Genomic DNA, 18,130 nt, shown 5'->3' with positions numbered 1-18,130 from the left:
TGAGAGATAGCCCGTCTCGTGGCGGCAAACGGCCTGAGCGGTGTAGCTGGCTGCCCGAAAGCGTCAGGGAAGAGCAAAACATGTTGCATTCAAAGCCCGCGAACACGTCCTAACTACACGACGTTCTGACACGAGTGTCAAATACTCCACTAGCTGAAATCGAAGTGAAAATCAACAACTCTCTTCCGCCGCGAGCGTTGAAGCTCCATCGGGCCTTCGTCCGAGACACTAAGTGGTGTTGTTCCCTGTCGCCACGCAAAGTGCTGCTTAAAACAACTATAAAAACTAGGAAACTGCTGACGGACACTCGGTGCTTTTTTGCTTCTGGACCGTTCATGTAGCCAGCCGTTCTTTGTTTTTTCTCGATGAAACTCCGATGGGTGCAATCCGCTGTGTATATGTGCAGCCGGCAGGGGAGCAACGAATCCTTCGCCTGTGCATTTCTCTTGATAGAGACGCGGCCTAAGATGGAAGACGTGGGCATTTGAGGTCTAACTATCTCGTGACTAGACCTAGAACGTGTGTCAATCGTCTGGCTCGCGGGGGGACGGACTGCTGCTGTGCATCCAGTCATCAGAAATCGGCATTCAGCAAAGAGAAGTTAGAGGGGTGGACGCAACAGTAGAAACAAACAACATTGTGAGGTTCTAAAACGGTAGAACAACTGCACTTTCGGTCATGTGAGCGTGTAACGACCCGCCGCGAATTTCTCCTCCGGGAAAAAGGCGGCACACACCACGCGATTCGAGTCGAACCGCCTCCCGTTCAACATGAGTTGAGCCTTCCGCGCGGCGGTGACGTCGCTGTATCGCAAAAAGACCTGAAGAAGAAAGGAACCGATTCAACGTTAGACCCTGGAGGCGCCAAGTTCCAAACGATGAACACATCTAGCAGCCACTACTATCCCACAGTGAACGCATTTCTGCATTTTCAGATTACGCCCTGTCATCAGGTCCGATAGAAAACAAGCCACTGGGGCCAGGGTACTTTTTTTTCTTCTGACTCAGTCGCTATGTGTACCTCACCACAGCCTTACCTTGCCAACACCTTCGCGGTAGGACAGATCTTCGTTAGGCTTTGGTACAAGCACTTCCTCGAGAGCGCCGTGTTTTTCGGCTTCCTGTTTTATATCGTCGCAAATGGCCTCGTACTCTTTCGGGTCAATCTGCGAAGCAAAACATAAAGCATTTTTCGTCTAGAATTCGGCGCGGTGCCGCGTGGTGAAGTGGCACTCTCAGTGAACTAAACGCCGCCACTGTGGCAATGACGTGGCGTTTCACTTCTGAAGAAACAAATCTCCCGCTCCACGGGCAGTTTCCCACTGTCTCACGCCTCTGGCTCAAGTGCTGTGCAGCCTTACCAGGTCTTCCTGATAAACACAGTTCAAGAGCTGGACCACCTTCGAGGGGCGCTCGCCAATTTTCCGCGCCGCTTGGACCTGCGTGAGAGACACGGGCACAGAAGCACCTCTTTCCTCCGCAGATCGGCCACCTGGTCCCTGCGTGCACAACGCTGAACCACCAATCAAACAAAAGGGAGCAAACCCCGCCAACAGCGAAAAACAAAAGAAACCACGCACAGAAGCGAGAAAGAGGCATAATGGGAAGACGATTACAGACTGAAACACACAGAACTGCCATCGGGTCACAAGACGATTTGCAAGGACCTTTAGGGACACCGGGGACGCCTGCAGGGAACTCTTTTCCGAGCGTAAAGAGCTCAAGAAGGTCTAAAAGGCAGACGAAAAACGTAAGTGGATTTCGTTTTCTACCTCCGAACGCACTGTCCACAGAGGCTTCGTCGCACAGCGGTGCCCTACGAAAGTCGTTCTAAAGGCGCTCTGTCCCACCTGAACTGCGACGAGAGGATCAGAGAGAAGCTTCTGCGTCATCGAGTTGGGCAAGCTTGTTACCGCCATGGTTCGATTCGTTTCTCTGGTTACGACAGATCCTGAGAAGTTGGCTCGCTGGACACTGAGCATGTTCGCGCCGCAGACGAAGCCATTGAGAGCCTGGCGAGAGTCACGCGGAGAACAACCGAATGGCAACGCATTGTTGCACCCGACGAATTAACGCTTGCTCGCATCCCTGCCTAAACCTCGATCCAATCTCGTTTTTAAGAAAATTTGGGTGACACCAACAGAACTTCCAGAAAGTTCACGCAGACGAGAGACCAGAGAGAGTGGCAGAAAACAAGTCTCGTAGCGAAGAGATGAGACAGCGGCAACCGCAGACGACACCCACTACATCTGCTAAAAGATTCCCAGAGTTCTTGAAGGTAAACGGCTAACGCAAGACGCAACCTGAGACAACTCAGTGTGGTAAGCCATCCGTTTCGTCGCGGCAAACTCGTTCAGGAACTGCTGCATGCTCGACAAAACACGGGGGAACTTACCAGGATTGCCTGATCTGTCACTTCGGGGTCCTCATACTCGAAGAAACCGTAGCCCTTGTGTTGTCCGGTCTGCACGTTCCTAATCAAATTCAACACTCGGAGTGTCCCGAATTGCTCCAAAAGATCGCGGACCTGCCGAGCAAGTCCGACAAAGAGAGCGTTCGCCAGGAATTCAAAGGTGAACATATCCTCCGTACAACGCCGATTTTGAGAACCTCAAGATCATGGCTAGACCATGAGCCATATTCAGTATCCTAGGTACTATAATGTCTCCGTCTATTCAATTTGAGTTACACCACTGTGAACATCGACATAAAAAAGGTCGGGATTCTGGCCCGCCATGGGTAATGCATTCAGAACGAAGAACTCGGGGAATTCCTTTCCCTCTACTCGACTCCCCTTGACTTCGGTAGACACTGTCGATGGCCCTTGTTGCCGTTTCAATAAGTCGGATCCCCAGAGGGTTTAGAGTTTAAGCACTGTCCGCTACCTTCGAGACAGGCCTTGCGCGCAGCGCCTGGGTTTGCGTATGAAGTAATTACAGTAAGACGACTTGCAAGAAAAGGTGATAATCTCCCAATCGATCGGCAGTATTGGGTATGTGCCTGGAGACTAAGCTGGGGATAAAAAGCCATACAACTAGATATACAAAGATGTACACGCAAACGGTGTGTCCAACATTACTCCGGCCCCGCCCGTTCCTCTCTGTCGCTTCAGGTTCCACTTTTTTCCGATGTAGATAGTACCTGTTCTTCGCCCATTTCCGGAGGAAGGTTCTGGATATAAATTTTGTTGTTTGGGCCTGTCTCCGGGCGACTGGGCTTCTCTCTCTTCTCTTCCCTTTTCACCCTGCACAACGGGGAGAGAAACCACACACTCAAGATGCGCCTGTCGCTCGCAGTGGAGAGGTACATCAGAGAGACGCTAGTTGAGTGAGGTTGCTCTCTCAACATGTTTGCCAGATTCCAGAACTCCGTGTCGCTGAGGGTTTACGGTGTCAATATCACTGTGTTAAGCTTCTAAGCTTCTATCGCAAACCACAGAGACAACGAAGTTATATTGTTGGATACGCAGCATAACAGACGTCTGCTACACCAGATACAGACAACTAGTTCCTTCCCAACGCGAGTCTGTGTGACTTAGGTGAGCCAAAAGGCGCGTAGGTTGGGTGCATTTGTGCCGAGGCCCGCAGCCGCTGGGTTTGTGCCGAGACAACGGACTCACTTCTTTGCGTCGTCCAGAAGAGGAATGTAAGCCTGGTGCGCGGGGTCTCCTCCAGGTGGAGGCACGTAATCGTGCGGCCTTCCAACGCGCAGAGAGTACCCGTTGTAAGTGATGCCTATGAACACAGCCACGCGAAGCGTTCGGATGGCTCGAGTGTTCGAGGAGAAACGACTCGTCATCGAGGAAGCGGAACATGGAAAAACATGAAAGTGCAGCAACACCTCACAGGGACGCCAGTCTCGCAACCTACCGTCGAGTTTGACGCAGAGAATAGCGTACTGCTCGTTTCGCAGTTCAATGAAGCAGAACCGGGAAGACTCGTTGAAGACTTCGCAACGCTCAACTGGGAGAAGCTGCTCTCCGGCAGTCGCTTCGTCCTCTTTGACGAAGCCAGTCTGCGCATTGACCGCCAGCAGCGCTCCATTGAAGAAGCCGACAACGTCCGGCTGAGTTGACCCTGAAAACAAAAAGCGAAACCCCCCACCGAACAAAACGCAAACTTCCGGTTTCAAGCGATCGCCGGAGTGCGTTGGAGCATCGCCTCGCTCAAGGAGGTCGCGGCGACCGTCTTCGCTGCCCTTTCTTGTAAACGAAAAGAAACGTTAGGTGTGAAGGACTTTGCTTGGTCGCGAGATGTGCGCGCAGCAAGGTTGGTACGGGCGAAGGTGTCCGGCTCCATCGCATCAGTTGTTGTCAGTGTCTCTCTACCCATGGCGCCCCAACTTGTGCGCTCACAAGTGATTCCACTGAAACTGCAAAACGTGATATTGGTGGTGTATCTCCACCCGGAAATCTATAGAGGCCTCTCCGCGCGCCGGCAGGTCGGCCTCGGATTTCGATCCCTACCAGGAGGCAGGTTGCCGACGTAGAGGCGTTTCTGTTTGCGATCGAATTCTGTGTCGTGCCCTCGCGTGGATCCGAGACTCTGCGCCGCAGCCACGGCGCTCTGCAGGGCGCTAGCGACGGGCGCGGAAGCAGCCGCCCCGACACCTGAGGCTGGCGGCGGCGCGGAAGGCGGCGGCGGCTGCAGGCGACTGTTCAGCGTGCTGCTGATGGCCGCTGCGGTGGCCGTCGCAGCGGCTACCTGGTCTTGAGCTGCGCCGAGGACAAGCGGCGTCAAGTACACCGTCGGTGTGTCTTTCACAGTGGGCATGACGAAGCCCAGCGAAGAGCACGTCGGCGGAGCCGCACCCGCAGGTGGCGAAGCCGAGGCGGAGGCCGAGGGCGAAACCTTGCTGTCCCACTTGCTTCTCCGCGTCTTCTGGCGCTCGGTGCTGCCGGACCTGAGAAACGCGAATACCTCAGACCAGCTCTGCATGTGAATTTCGTCTCAAGACAACCGGAGAAAACTTGAACAGACACCGGCTCGCAAGCTGACACGAGACGTGCGAACTCCTGAACAGCTCAGCTTCTGGTGCGCGCGAGGAGAATCCAGTGGGATAACGGCCTTGCCGCCTGCGGGTCACTCCCACACTCGGGAACGGAGAGCGTTTGAGAGGAAACAATTTCTCACGATCAGTTGAGTTCCGAGGACAAACTACAAGAGTTCACCACATTGGCTATCAGCGGACGCCAAAGGCAAAACGCGCGCACCACTCTCCGGAGGAGGCGAGTGAAGAGACCAACACCGACGAATCGGTGTAACGACATGCAAAAAACTCTGCACGTTTTGGCCTCCCTTACTCTTCATCGTCACTCGACAGCCCTCCCTGATTTTTCCAACAATGTGAACATGTGCATAGCGAGAAAAACATATAAAGATATATGTATATATATTCGTATAGATAGATATATATAAATAGTTGATGAAGAGATAGATAGACATAACTATATATAGGTAGGAAATGAAAGAGTACCGGGGGAAAGACGGCGTACGCATTCGCAGTGAAAAACGTGTTCCTATTCCCAGGAACGCATATATGACGTCGGCGACAAGAAGATTTCCCGTTTCTCTTCTTCGTGCTTTCCTCTACAGCGGCTCTGTATGTCGACTGGGACGATGTACTTCACAGAAATCTCACATCGGGTGTTACGACACCTGGTCTGGAGCCTCACTCACCTGCTGCGTCTGTGTCGCCCCGAGTCTGGACTTCGAGATCTTCGGGATTTCGAGTCCTTTTTCCCTTCTTTGCTCGAGCTTCTTCCATTGCTCTGGCCGACGCTGCCAGAGCGGCTGCGGGACCGCCGCGCTCGCGACGCTCCAGAAGACTCCATGATCCTCTCTAGTGCTTCCCCGGTAGCAGACGATGTCAATTGGGAAGAGGAAATATCGCGCAAAACGCCCGGTTCTACACTTATTCGAGATAAAAAAAAGACAAATCTGAAGAAAACTCAGGCTGCGGGTGCCCGCCGCGAAGAAATTCACTGCTGTGCCAAGGCAGCGGATCTCTTGAGAGTGAGAGGGCCAAGATGCCGTGATTCTGCGCGTTTCCCGACTGTAAGCATGAAGAGACTGTTTTGAAAAAGAAAGTTTCCGAAGATACAAACGCTTCCCAAAAACATGGAGGCTCTGCTTTACCAAAAACCGCCTCACATACCTTTCGGTGTCTGAGATGGCCTGACAGCATCCACAAGCCCCAGCGACTGGAACGCGCGTATGAATGACTGTTCGTTATCTTTTGTTCGCGTGGGATCCCGATTTTACGTGGAAGAAGAAAGATGTCGCAAGACATTGCTTCGATGTACTCACCACTGCATGCTCATCTGTTGCGGAAAAAACGGGACGTCAGCCGCCCGTCTGCATGCAACCTTGTGCTGTCGAGTGCGCCGAGTCACAAGGCCCGCTAACTTGAGAAAGCATGTGGAATTTCCTCCCTCGTCACCTCCTCCAAAAGGCACACTATCTTATAACAAGTGTGCAGTCTGTTTTGTCTGTAGAACGCAAGGAGAAAACGGGGGACTGTTATCCCCGGAGCCGCCGGCCCGGATGTATATGGGACGGTCTGTTCGTCAGTGTGAATGGCGAAGACCACGGACGAGTCGAGGGAGCACGGCGTGCGTGGCTTGCTTTATAAAAATCGGTCTGTGTTTATCTTGTGAGGCTCTGCAGCTCTGGGAAAGTGGAATTGTGTCTCACAGGCTGCCTCGTTAAGCCATTAAGCCCCGGAAGTGCTCGCCTCTATGTTGTTGGTTATGGAACGGCGCTTCTCCTCATAGTAAGCAATCGTGTAGTCGCGCAAACCCAAAATCTGTCACCCTGCTTCTTTCAACCATATAATAAACATGGCGAGGCCTGTACATCTTGGGACCCTTCTGGTCTCCACAGCCACCTGCCTAGTGACTGGCTATGTCTTGTGCAAGACCGACTGGCCTCGTTTGACACGGCAACTGAGGAGAGCGTTTTCCCGACTCCTATTTCAACACTGCCCTGTAATTGAATTCACAACCGACGATGTAGAAGGTGGACCGACAGGAAAACTGCCCAAAACGTTTAACGAGGCGACGTCTTGGGTTGCATCGCACGGAAAAGCGTGTCCAGTAGAGGATCAGCTGCAACTCTACGGTAAGAAGTGGCCAACATTTGATTCTCTAATTGTGTACCGCCGCCGGAGCACTATTTCCTGAGCATGCTGACGCATTTTCAAGATCAAATTTTCCTTCTTGTGAATTCGGTGTGGCACACGCGCGCCTGAAGTTTTTGCGTAACGAAGAAACTTGCTTTATTTTCAGGCTTCTATAAACAGGCTACAGTCGGAAACTGCGCCGACCCCGAACCGTCTATCGTGGAACTTGCTCGACACGCCAAATGGTATGGCCAACCTTGTCCAATCGTCTTTTGCACAAACTCGTTTCGAGGTCTCACAGTGACTTCCCATATTGATCAAAGAGGCCTGCTCTGTTTGGTTCTATGCTGCTCAGGAACGCATGGCGCCAGTGTACCGGAATGGAACCAGAAGAGGCAGAAGAGGCGTACGTGGGTTTCGTCAGAGACATCATTGCATCTAGAGCATCAACAGGCACGGGACAACAGAAGATACCGCCAAGTGGCTCGCCGGTAAGGATCATCAGCAACAAACTGTGCGCTATGTCGAGCGCAGACGTGAGACAATTTCTTTCTGCGCCCCTGAAGTTCCTGTATGTGTTCGTGCAGATGGGAAAGCCTCAAAGCTCTCTGAGAAGTATCGAGCAACAAGACGATAGGCAACTGTAAGTCGCAGTTTGTTGGGAAAAAGAATGGTGGGCACGTTTCTACACCTTTGTACAATAAACATCGTGTGCCTCCAGTGTAACGTTGACTCAGTGAAACCAGGTGCTCAAGCCTCGAGTTGCCCAGGCGAATGTCGTACGTTGACTTGATGTTTGACGCGGTCTCTTCACGTATCGCTAGACGTGAAAAACTGGAGTGCTCTGCGTGTGTGGATATGTTGTTCCGCAGGTCAAAGGTCGACCGCTTTTTCAGGCATGCGGCAAATGGCGACTTGGCCGCCATCGTGGAAGACCTCAGAAGTATGTCAGTATAGTCATGAGCGATAAATATGAGGCGCGTTGTCGAAGCAAATTGGCTGTGATTGCATCCGTGTTCTGTGTTCTGCATCAGGCGACGCAGCGCTGGTGACTGCAAGAAATGATGATGATATGACAGCGCTGCATTTGGCAGCGGACAGGTACGTCCGCTACGCTGACGGAAAACAGCAGTGATCGAAGGTCTCGAAAACGTAGACACTGTGTAGTGCCCGCTTTTTTTTCGCCTGCAGGGGTCATGTTGATGTTATTGACTTTCTCCTTGAAAAAGGTAGGGGGAACACAAGCAACCGCTTAGCGATTCCAAAGTCATGGCAGTGTCCCTTGAGAGACGGGTAGTTGGAATGATCTAATGTAAGTTCAGCTGCTGTCTGCCACTTTTCAGGGGCTGACGTAAACGCCCAGGACAACTCTGGGGAAACCCCTCTGCATGTGGCGGTCGTGGCCGAGAACTTGGATGTCATATCACTCCTACTGAAGAGGAATGCTGATATATCTTTGCAGAGTCACGAAGGCGAGACAGTGCTCGACGTGGCAAACCAGACGGACAACCCTGAACTGGTGCAGGTTGTCACCGCCTCAAAAGCTACTTGATTACGGCTTCAACTCCGTCTTAATGTGCATTGCTCTGTTGGCCTGTAGTGGCACTTTGGAGCGCAGGTGTACCACGAACCAACGGCCGCTTGTGTGTGATTTACAAGTCGTATAAACGAACTATCGACACATGACACATGGCTTCTTTATAAATATAGTTACGACCCGACATCATATTTGGATGAAATCACCAAAGAGAGGAGATGCATTGACTGATGTTCTACCGAAGATACATGGCAACGTCGTCAACTCCCCACGATGCAGTACATGGGTTTGCACCGTCGTCAAACGTGCTGTTGCGACAAGCACATTGAAACCCTGGTTCACAGCAATCCTGGGTGACACTATCGTCTTACCTTCCGAAGGTAATGGCCAGGAACGGGGCCGAATGGGGCACCGCAACTTCGAGTGATTTCTGCAGTATAGATTGGACGAAATATGAGCAGTTCCGGAGCTAGGCGTGCGGACAGCAACTCACGGAAAGCGTATCTGGGTAAGAGTGGCCACAAGCATCAACACCTCGGCTTGCGCAGTCCTAGAAAAACATCAAGCTACCATTAACTACTTCTGGATTGGGCGGCGTCGTTTGTGCATACTTGTGCAAAACCCTGTATAAAGTGGAGGCGTAGCTTGGATTCACGGAAGTTCTGTCAGAGTCTGTGTCCTCAACTTACCTTCGGGCACCAGTTGTGCGACGCTGGACACAGAGCACATTGTGAACCATTCGGGATTTTGCGGATAAAGTCACCATACCTGTCCAGACGATCGTGTTCCCGAGCTTCATGTATAGATTTTGACCTGAAGTTGAGAGTTTCGTGAAGCACATTTTCCCATAGAATAGTCTAGTGCACACACCTGTCCACTCGTCAAAGAAGTGAACGCGGGCTTTTATTTTCACTTCAGAGTGACGAGGAACATTCAGGTACGTGCCAGTTGCTCTGTTCGCCGCGAACTTGCTGACAAGCGCTGACGAATGCGTTGCTGGATTGAAGCGAACATATTAATGGCGTACCAGGGCCCCCCAAGAAAGTGGTCTGCATTTGTGCCACAGGTGCTGAACTCCTGACTAAACCTTCAAAATTATTTTTCTTTCCATCTCTCGGGCACGCTTACTGACCTGAGGTGTCCAAAATCCTTCGAGAGGAAAGCTGTCAAAAGTGTTGAGGCTCCATAGCCACCTGTACGCAATCGTATCCAAGAACGTCTGCTACGTTTCATTCCGAATTACCTACCAGTCAGAGTGACCGTTTGAGGTTATGGGTCCGTTCAGTGTGACGGCGTTGTTGACAGTGGTGTGACTTCCGAAGCTGACAGTGTCGGTGGCATCGTCCACACTCATGAGACTCGCACGCGAACCAGATATGAAGAGAACGTTTTTGTCAGCGGACAGTTTTACCGGCCCTGCATATCGCCGGCAATGTCAGCCGAGCAAAGGGGAAATATGCATATACGAACCTGCGCCTCTCCTGTCAAATAGTATTGTTGTTGCCTGAAGTTGGACGCCGGTTCTAAGCAAGTCCAAATCGACCTCGGGTAGTTTGAATTTTGGCCCCTCGATGACGATGCCTGGAGTTGCTGTCGAAACAGTTTCCGGCTCTGGTCCTATGAAGGACCCACGCACAACACCGTCGATATTTGCCGAGGCAACTTGGCAGTGCACGGAGCTAGCCAAGGATGAAAGTACGGTTGCAAAGAGAATTCGCTTCCCCATTTCGAAGAGTAGGATGCGTTTACTTCTGGACGGAACACAAATTTGATCTTTTGATGGATGGAAGACGCAGGCTGCCTTACGCTTACTGTAAGTACACCGTCTCCTGCTTCAGCAGTATCCGTGACATTGCTTAGCTTGGTATGTTTTTTTATCCCGTGACTGTTCTTTTTAAAAACGTGGACCAAACAGTTAGCAGTATTTCAATGTTGAATCCAGGGCAACGACCTTCTCACGATAAGGCATGAAGCACATGTCACCGGGCTTTGCAAAGAGGCTAATAACGGCGGTTTGTCAGGCGTTTTGTGATCGTGTGTGGAAGCCCCCCCCCCGCTCCCCTACCGTTGTTTCGAGTTAAACTGTTCCATTTGCAAAGGGTTTCTGGCCCGTAAGGATCAGTTCTCCCTCCCATATGCCAGGGAGACTGCTGTGCCTAGCTGCCTCTTATGTTGGCGATTAGAATGATTAAGGGTTCTCGGTATTGGTGCCTCACCGAGGTATCAGACTAGGTGCGAATTAGCTAACTAATCCAGAATGGTTCGCATGCTGTTAACGCCAAGGCGACTCCCTGTTCTGTGATCTTCGTCAGAAAGCGGCTTTTCGGTGGGATACACCACCGATCCTCTGTGTCATGGATTCCTTGTGCGTTTCGTATATATTGAAGCAGCTTCGTTGCTGCCAACTCATGGTTTTCTGGCAACTGGGACGGTGGCAGCCGGAACACCTGAGTGACTGTCTGAGGTGCCGCAAGCCCAAGCAGAATCTTTTTTTGTGCACAGCTTATCAGAAATATTTGTATACTGTACTGAAGGCATCCCCGTTTCGGTTACTGTTCTGCATCTCGCTCAGTTATTCTACCAGGCCACGAAGAAACAGTGACATCCTTTTCGCCGGACGCATAGTACAGCAACAAACCTTTTAAACCCTCGTTTACTTTCCGTTACTGCCATTTCACGGGGTTTCCCTTGTACCACTGGTCGTGCTGCCGGCGGAGAGCGACAAGAAGATTCCTCGGCAAGCAGACGCTGTCGCAGCCGTAAAAGAAGAGGGAGAGTGACTGAGGCACCGCCGCGAAGGTTAAAGGCGAAGCCAACCCCTAAAACCCCTACTGCTAGCTAGCATTGGCCTACGGCTTCAAGGATAAGTTTGTAGACGTCTGTGCACGGGACCGCTGCAGACGTCATCGAAAGCAAGTCGCCTCTCCGCCGGCATCACTATGCGACAAGAGATTCATGTTGCACATGCGTTTCACGACCGCAGTCCTCTCGAGTTCTCTCAGGTTTACAGGACCTATGTTTACTTTGTTGGGTGTACACAGTTATGCACTGCTTATAATAGTCAGAGTTTTAAATCCACTGGGTCAACATCACCTGGGTTGAGATTGAGAACGGACCGTATGGAAGTTTCACGCCAGCGACTCTCTGAACGTCTGTCCGTGTCAACTTGGTCAGAAGCAACTTTGCTAGTAGACTGCTGAATTGCTTGTTGGTTGTTCAGGGTCGTCCATGCGCAATTACGACTGGCAAAATTTATCTCAATAAGCGAGGCAGGTGCGACCACACTTGGGCGCCGAACTCGCTTCACGCCATACCTAACAGAGCTCGGTGACCAAAGAGCTGTCTAATGTTGGATATTCCGTATCGAATCATTGTAGGCCTGAAAACAACATGCAAATAGACGCTGAACCTGCTTCTGTGTTTCTTGCCCTCACTAAGGTGCGCACCGAGCTTCACAGTGTGGGCGGCCTTATCGGGAAAGATATGCATATTCATAGCCATTCGTCGACACGTGATTCAGTAAATAGAGGTAATACTCCAATGTCGAGCACAAATACGCATTATGAGAGCAAAGATAGGACGTAACGGCCTCACCGTTCCAAGCTTAGTCCCCAGGCAATGACTGTCACGTCCTCCGGAAGGCCCATTGGTAGTAGCATCTCCGGTCGGAAAATACCACTATTGCCGACTTCAATCCACCTGCATTGTAGAGTCACACAGTAACATCAAACCAGCCGATGATGTCCCGGTAGGGACGTCACTGCGCGTCGGGATGAATATGAATGCCAATTCCTGTCAGAACCAAGCACGTCAAAACAAACTTCGGGAGTTCCGCTGCTTTTGGTCCCGAGATAGGAGCGCAGCACTGACGCACCTCTTGAGTCCTGCATGGTACCCGAAAATCTCCATTGACGGTTCTGTGTAGGGATTGTATGCGGGCTTGAACCTGCAGAAAGTCAGAATGAGCGTCCAGGCGAGCAACGCTTCTTCAACAGGAAAACAGATGGATCAGCATGTGTGCGGCTAGCACAGCCCATTATAAGAGGGTCTTTACATGTCTTGGACGAAGAAGTCATACTGCTACCATTGCAAACCACGGGAGGACTGCCGCCTTCCTCGTGCATGCTCGTCACACTGATTCTGTGTCCATGCTGTCACCGCGGCTTTCAGGTGTAGCCCAAACACGGACAACATGGGGCGTTTATCAGTGGTTAACATAGTGCCATCATCGCAAGAAAAACGGAGAAACGGCTGATGCTAGCAAGTTATCCTCACGTTTCGCAGACAGCTCTTCGGAGCGAACGTACTTGAGTTGTTCGATGCCAATCTGCTTGTAGAAAGTTTCCATCACCCCCATAAGGTGGCCAATAGTCAAGCCGCGGTCGGCGACGAGTCCTTCCACCTAAAAACGGAAACAAAAACTACAATATCTTCGAACATGCAATGCCAGTCAGAGGAAAACATTTACCCAAGTCTAGAACACATGACTCTATGGAGGCTCTGAGCGGACACCGTGATTCAGTGAATTTTACTCAGGTCGCAACCAAATGGCTGGGTAAGCCTTCAACCATCACTCTTGAGTTGTCACCGAAGAAAACTCACCTGGTGAAATTCAGCAAGATGGGTGGCGTCTAGGGTTTCATTTCGAAACACTCGATCTATAGAGAAGAACTTCCGCGGGCGGAAGACACCAGTCTGCGAGCAGACAACGGACTTTAGTTCAAAGATATCATGAACTGTCATTTTGAAGGCTCACCCCGGATAAGCAAGAGAAAGCAGGCGTTAAGAGGAGAACACCGCAACTATTGGTCCCCCTTCAAAGAAAGGTAGTGTACCGAAGTTTCCTTAAGCCGTCGCAGGCACAGTTTTTTTCGCAATGACAACAGCCTTAAGCCATATGTACATCCTTTGGGACAATTCTCTGCGAAGCTGCTTCTGCTCGCCCAGCGTTCCACTTTTGTTCCTTCAACAGCTTGTCAAGTGTCTCACCTTTTTATACTCTTGGGCGAGTCCGTATAACATGCGCGCAGACGACGCGGTTGTGTGTGTCCGGAGAATGTTTCCCATGGACTCTTCCTCCGACCTGGACAAATACGAACAAGAAACAATCAAGTGGATTCTACACATCGACCGACCCACCATTTTACCGGCAGAAGACGTGGCCGCAATCCAGGATACCAGTCTCATTATTACTTGGAGATGCACACCCGCAACCATCTCGACACGCAAGACGACAGCGGAAATCCCCCCTAGCTTGCCTAGTTGTAGATACAAGATGCACCATCAACCGCGAAACACAGGTCGGTTTCTGGAAGCAACCTACCATTCGTACTGCCATCCGATAGATCCGTGTCCACCACGTTCATGGATGTTTTTAACGCTGTTGAAGTATGCTTGTGGTATCTTTGTCGCATCACTGGATTTGGGAGCCTGTTCATACAACAGTCAACAGCAGCCAGTCTTTCCTTCAAGGGTGAGGAAAACAGCAGGTTGAACAGCGAACACCGGGGAAGAGGAAACCATAAGATGGCGAAGGACGCTCGAGAGCTAGAATGTGAGAAATGTGAAAGCAGGAAGTTACTGCACGGAACATGAACCTTCTCTGCTTCCGCAAATGGGGTTGAACTCATTTAGTCTGATCCTAAGTACGCAGTGAGCGTGTCGACTGACCCTGGTAAACTCGACATGTCTTTTTTGTGGCACTCCTTCCTCAACGAATACAGTTACCGGGCAAACAAAAGGTTCAAAGCATTGACTCTTTTCTTTCCTGACTGGGATCGAAAACCCTATCTAGCAATTCACCCACAAAACTGGCTTCCCTGCAAGAAACACCCTAGGCGAAAACGTTTTCGATACTGTCAAGGCACATGATCAGAAACTAGGAGACCCTAGCGCTCTAAACACAGACCGCCGATTCGCTATCTGAGAATGCTGAGGGGACGGAGAAACCAGCGTAAGCTAGGACCACCTTGCCGACTGAAGCTGTCACTCCCTCACTCATAAAAAAACCGTAAGAATGGGCAAGCGCCGGAGTTTGACCTGGGGCGCAGCGCTGACCTGGAGAAAGAAGGTGTCTTGCACATCCCGAGCCGGATGCTGTTGAGGCATGAAGAGCGAGTCGAAGCACCAGAAAGACGACTCCACATACTGATTTGTCGGCATCTCCTGGAAAGGAAAAATTCAAGTAATGAAAATGAAGCCAATCAGATAAGGCTATCCATGAGGAATCAGGCGCACACCACACTCAATTGTGGCTATTTGCAGTGCCTCCAGGTCGCGTTTTACGCAAATTCGCGTCCGGATAAGCTGCTTGCGTTTAGGTTTCACTCACTACGTCAAGGGTGACTGACCTCGAAACCCATGCAGTACAGAATTTGCTTGAACTGTTTCATGACTTGCATCAACGGGTGAACCGCGCCGCGCCGGATTCTCTTTCCTGCTGCGAAGAAGTTGTACTCCTTGAAATCTGGAAGTTGATGAAGAGACAGCGAAACGCGTGAATCGCCCCGGGTTCCTCCCCTCTTCGTGGCCCTTACAAGGATGCCCATGTCGCGCCGCCCCGCCTAAGTCCGTAGCCAGTCCTCTGATGGAATCTGACTCCAGTCACTGCGTACATCCCTCACACGGATACCCGTAACAATAATTTATCATGTAATGCACGTCCACGAATGCAGAGACTGCACCGAGCAGCAAGATGCGTTTACTGACAGCAATCTCTGCTTTCCGACTCACTTGACTTTTCCCACGCATCGCCTATAAGGAGTTCTGCGGTCAGGTCCGCCACCGGTTTCATCAGATGCAGAGAGAACTTGGGACCTTTCTGGAGCTTGAGGTATTTCACCTTTCGGAGCTCCACCAGTTTCCGTTTTTTCAAGTCCTGAAGCACCGGATAGCAACGCAGTCGACACTCCGAAGGCAAATAGCACAAGCGGCCAGCCTCTTGTTCACGTCCCCTTCCCTGCATGTGTCAAGGGGTTTCTGCGCCTCGCTATGAAATGCATCATGTTGACAGCTGCAGAAGAATTCGGATGTGCCTCGGGGTCCAGCGATGACAATCAGATCTGAGGACGCTGTACAGTGTATCGGAATTTCTACCTGATTAATCTGGGTTTACTATCCGAGACTCACAATTTTCTACCAGAAGCGACCGCTCCCTTCAACGGCAGCACGGTCTGCTGTGTCATGTGTACCTGGAGAGCTTTCTCCGGAGAAGCGGTAGCAGTAAGCTCGGAGAGCTGCTTGAACAGAGCTGCCGCGTCGTCTTGATTTCCATCACGTTGTCCTTGGATGACATCTAGCAACGTCTTGACGTTGTCGGACTCAGGAACTTTGTTGATGTGTAGCAGTTTTGTTGCCTTGTCGATTCGCAGCCACTGCATCTTCATCGCATTGCTCACGGCTACATCCGCCTCGGAACCGAAACCTGCCTTAATGGCAGCCACGTCAAGAGAGGCCTCCTGCATGTCATAATCGCAGGGCAAAACTCACCTGTGAACAGACTGCTCTTGATGGGTCCACGAGTGTGTATCTGAACTTGGTGGAGACACCATCTTCACAGTTCGAGGGCCAGGCAAATGCATGCATGAAGTTTTGCAGAACATATATATATCAAGGACTTTGTGCGATCCTATGCCATAAATTGCAGTATCGACGTATGTAGTACGGAGAGCGTACACTTGTGACAGGTTGTTGAAGCATTCTGCAGGAAGCAAAAGGTCGAGAACTAGGCAAGAGATTTATTTCCGAAAAATCTCCGGGGAAAGCCCGTGCAGGAGACTCACTTCATTTCCACGTTGTTGCAGCCATGCCACAAGGCGAAACTCAGGAGATCCTTCCTTGGCATACAATTGGCCTTCTTCGGTCAGACTCCACACTGTCTTCTCCACCTGCTCTCCCAGGACATATTCGTTTGCCTGCAGGGACTTCACGAGTCCGACGATCTTCTCGTGGGCACCGAATTTGCCCCCATACTCCGAATTTTCGGCAAGAGCCAACGTGCTCACGACCGGCTGCAGACCGAACTCTTTATTCAGAACTTGTAGGAAATCATCCATTAATGCGGCTGAAGCGACGTCAGCCATTTTGAGGACTCAAACAGCTGCGCTGAAGTAACACAGAGAAACTGCTGGTTCAACAAACGACCCCTGGAGCATGGGCCAGTTACCTACAGTCGCGTTCCTGTCTATTCCAGGAGAGCAGGGACGCAGACGAACTTAAAGATATTCGATGTATCTCCTGTCGGTGTCCAAAGTGATACGCACATCGAGACGCTGGAGCTAGACCGAAAAGTGAAAATGATAGACGGTGTGCATGCCACGGTTACAGGATCGACAAACGAGGTGAAACACACTACGAAAGCGAAAGTTCTCGACAAGGGCGGTTCAGCTTTTGGCGACACCGCATAGTTTAATTATACGACACGTTTATGGTGGTCGTGAGAACAGGGAAGCTCAGTGCTGGGCTTACTGGAACGTGTCTCGCATGACTCCCTTTTTATAGGAAAAAGTAATCGAGGGAGTTCGGTGCATGCGAGATCTGCATGCAGTCACAGTTTCCTGGACGCCAACTGTGTCAACCTGGCACGTTCACGTGATCCTCTGCAGTGTTTGTGTGCCTTTTTAAATCTGCAACGACCAACATAGTGCGTTGGGTCCATTTTTTTCTGCCATACTTGCACCAGGTTTTCTCTGTGCCACTGATGAACACAGTAGTCGGGGAAGTCCTTCCCCGCTGCGACTTCGCACAACCACGTGTTTATAGGGCACACAGCAACTCCATAATCGCGTGCCAGTCGCATTGTTACAGATTCTGGGGGGGAAACTAGTGGAATTGTCGAGGAAAGTGGGTTATTCTTTCGTCGAAGAAAACCGGTTTGCTGCATGTGCCTCTCAATCTTTGTAGATACTGTGTGCTGGGATATACCAGCTAACGAGTTACTGATCTATGGTTCTCCTGCTGATGCACACATGCGTCACGACATGCCCTCACGGATTAAGTTTGTTCATGCTACGGACAGTTTCTGGACTTTGCTCCCACCACTGTAAAGACAGCACTTCGCAAGGTCGTCGGCCGCCGCTGGGAGTGCTGGACAGTAGACGCCTCGGAGAGACCGTCCGTTACTCGGGACAACTAAAGCTTTAATGGACAAAAACTTATGCAGGTAGTAGCATCATAAAGAAAAAAGTGACTCTCGCTCCTTGTCATCAAGGCATGAACTACCTATTCAACACTTTTTGAAGAAGAAAGGGGCAGTGCTAGCAGTCTGCATTTGGTAGTTCCGTCACCTCAAGGCGTGGCGGAATTCGGCCATATCTACTGCATGGTGATGCGAGTTCCCGCTGCCTTCTAAGTTGCGTGTGGTGTATGCTGAACTTGACAGGAACTCGTTTCGACGCACGGAAGAGCAGAAATTCATTTCTTGATTTGTCCAAGTGCCGAAAAACAAAACGGATTTGTTGAGCGCGCCCTGTCA

The 18,130-nt window shown here is 51.0% G+C and overlaps 4 protein-coding genes across 4 annotated transcripts; 1 reads left to right on the top strand and 3 right to left on the bottom strand.

Annotated features, from left to right (window-relative positions):
* Positions 1 to 380: 380 nt before the first annotated feature.
* On the bottom strand, positions 381 to 6,256 carry TGME49_234520 (U2 snRNP auxilliary factor, large subunit, splicing factor subfamily protein). Its single transcript, XM_002368851.2, has 10 exons — positions 5,678 to 6,256; positions 4,465 to 4,901; positions 3,869 to 4,075; positions 3,619 to 3,733; positions 3,141 to 3,243; positions 2,395 to 2,526; positions 1,850 to 2,011; positions 1,361 to 1,438; positions 1,037 to 1,165; positions 381 to 820 (listed from the first exon to the last, which is right to left on the bottom strand). The coding sequence occupies exons 1-10, from the start codon at positions 5,830 to 5,832 to the stop codon at positions 677 to 679; spliced, it is 1,662 nt and encodes a 553-aa protein (XP_002368892.1). The 5' UTR covers positions 5,833 to 6,256; the 3' UTR covers positions 381 to 676.
* Positions 6,257 to 6,403: 147 nt separating this feature from the next.
* On the top strand, positions 6,404 to 8,842 carry TGME49_234510 (ankyrin repeat-containing protein). Its single transcript, XM_002368850.2, has 8 exons — positions 6,404 to 7,120; positions 7,288 to 7,366; positions 7,477 to 7,612; positions 7,709 to 7,764; positions 7,994 to 8,064; positions 8,156 to 8,222; positions 8,313 to 8,350; positions 8,465 to 8,842. Exons 1-8 carry the CDS (start codon positions 6,841 to 6,843, stop codon positions 8,671 to 8,673), a joined length of 936 nt encoding a protein of 311 aa, XP_002368891.1. The 5' UTR covers positions 6,404 to 6,840; the 3' UTR covers positions 8,674 to 8,842.
* On the bottom strand, positions 8,648 to 10,408 carry TGME49_234507 (hypothetical protein). Its single transcript, XM_018780403.1, has 11 exons — positions 10,129 to 10,408; positions 9,906 to 10,074; positions 9,791 to 9,851; positions 9,686 to 9,735; positions 9,529 to 9,629; positions 9,427 to 9,471; positions 9,348 to 9,370; positions 9,270 to 9,281; positions 9,152 to 9,208; positions 9,030 to 9,088; positions 8,648 to 8,966 (listed from the first exon to the last, which is right to left on the bottom strand). Exons 1-11 carry the CDS (start codon positions 10,382 to 10,384, stop codon positions 8,894 to 8,896), a joined length of 906 nt encoding a protein of 301 aa, XP_018635852.1. The 5' UTR covers positions 10,385 to 10,408; the 3' UTR covers positions 8,648 to 8,893.
* Positions 10,409 to 11,509: 1,101 nt separating this feature from the next.
* On the bottom strand, positions 11,510 to 17,088 carry TGME49_234505 (phenylalanyl-tRNA synthetase alpha chain A, putative). Its single transcript, XM_002368849.2, has 12 exons — positions 16,440 to 17,088; positions 15,849 to 16,115; positions 15,391 to 15,535; positions 15,009 to 15,124; positions 14,716 to 14,823; positions 13,982 to 14,088; positions 13,648 to 13,741; positions 13,261 to 13,353; positions 12,966 to 13,060; positions 12,533 to 12,604; positions 12,253 to 12,357; positions 11,510 to 12,037 (listed from the first exon to the last, which is right to left on the bottom strand). The coding sequence occupies exons 1-12, from the start codon at positions 16,737 to 16,739 to the stop codon at positions 11,962 to 11,964; spliced, it is 1,578 nt and encodes a 525-aa protein (XP_002368890.1). The 5' UTR covers positions 16,740 to 17,088; the 3' UTR covers positions 11,510 to 11,961.
* Between the last annotated feature and the right edge of the window lie 1,042 nt (positions 17,089 to 18,130).

Source organism: Toxoplasma gondii, chromosome X (assembly GCF_000006565.2).
Source record: "Toxoplasma gondii ME49 chromosome X, whole genome shotgun sequence".
Lineage (NCBI taxonomy): Eukaryota > Apicomplexa > Conoidasida > Eucoccidiorida > Sarcocystidae > Toxoplasma > Toxoplasma gondii.
The sequence above is the reverse complement of the archived record's forward strand: the minus strand, read 5'-3'. Positions and strand labels throughout refer to the sequence as shown.

Excerpts from the sequence above, each read along its gene's own strand:
- TGME49_234510 (XM_002368850.2), top strand. The coding sequence starts at position 6,841 with ATGGCGAGGCCTGTACATCTTGGGACCCTTCTGGTCTCCACAGCCACC. Across the intron at positions 7,765-7,993 it reads CAACAAGACGATAGGCAACT|GTCAAAGGTCGACCGCTTTT; the intron begins GTAAGTCGCAGT and ends GTTGTTCCGCAG. Across the intron at positions 8,223-8,312 it reads CTGCATTTGGCAGCGGACAG|GGGTCATGTTGATGTTATTG; the intron begins GTACGTCCGCTA and ends TTTCGCCTGCAG.
- TGME49_234507 (XM_018780403.1), bottom strand. The coding sequence starts at position 10,384 with ATGGGGAAGCGAATTCTCTTTGCAACCGTACTTTCATCCTTGGCTAGC. Across the intron at positions 10,075-10,128 it reads ATTTGACAGGAGAGGCGCAG|GGCCGGTAAAACTGTCCGCT; the intron begins GTTCGTATATGC and ends GGCGATATGCAG. Across the intron at positions 9,089-9,151 it reads CTTACCCAGATACGCTTTCC|AAATCACTCGAAGTTGCGGT; the intron begins GTGAGTTGCTGT and ends TCTATACTGCAG.
- TGME49_234505 (XM_002368849.2), bottom strand. The coding sequence starts at position 16,739 with ATGGCTGACGTCGCTTCAGCCGCATTAATGGATGATTTCCTACAAGTT. Across the intron at positions 15,536-15,848 it reads CTCCGGAGAAAGCTCTCCAG|GACTTGAAAAAACGGAAACT; the intron begins GTACACATGACA and ends CCGGTGCTTCAG. Across the intron at positions 12,358-12,532 it reads TACCATGCAGGACTCAAGAG|GTGGATTGAAGTCGGCAATA; the intron begins GTGCGTCAGTGC and ends TCTACAATGCAG.
- TGME49_234520 (XM_002368851.2), bottom strand. The coding sequence starts at position 5,832 with ATGGAGTCTTCTGGAGCGTCGCGAGCGCGGCGGTCCCGCAGCCGCTCT. Across the intron at positions 3,734-3,868 it reads TCTCTGCGTCAAACTCGACG|GCATCACTTACAACGGGTAC; the intron begins GTAGGTTGCGAG and ends CTGTGTTCATAG. Across the intron at positions 2,012-2,394 it reads TGACAGATCAGGCAATCCTG|GCTCTCAATGGCTTCGTCTG; the intron begins GTAAGTTCCCCC and ends GACTCTCGCCAG.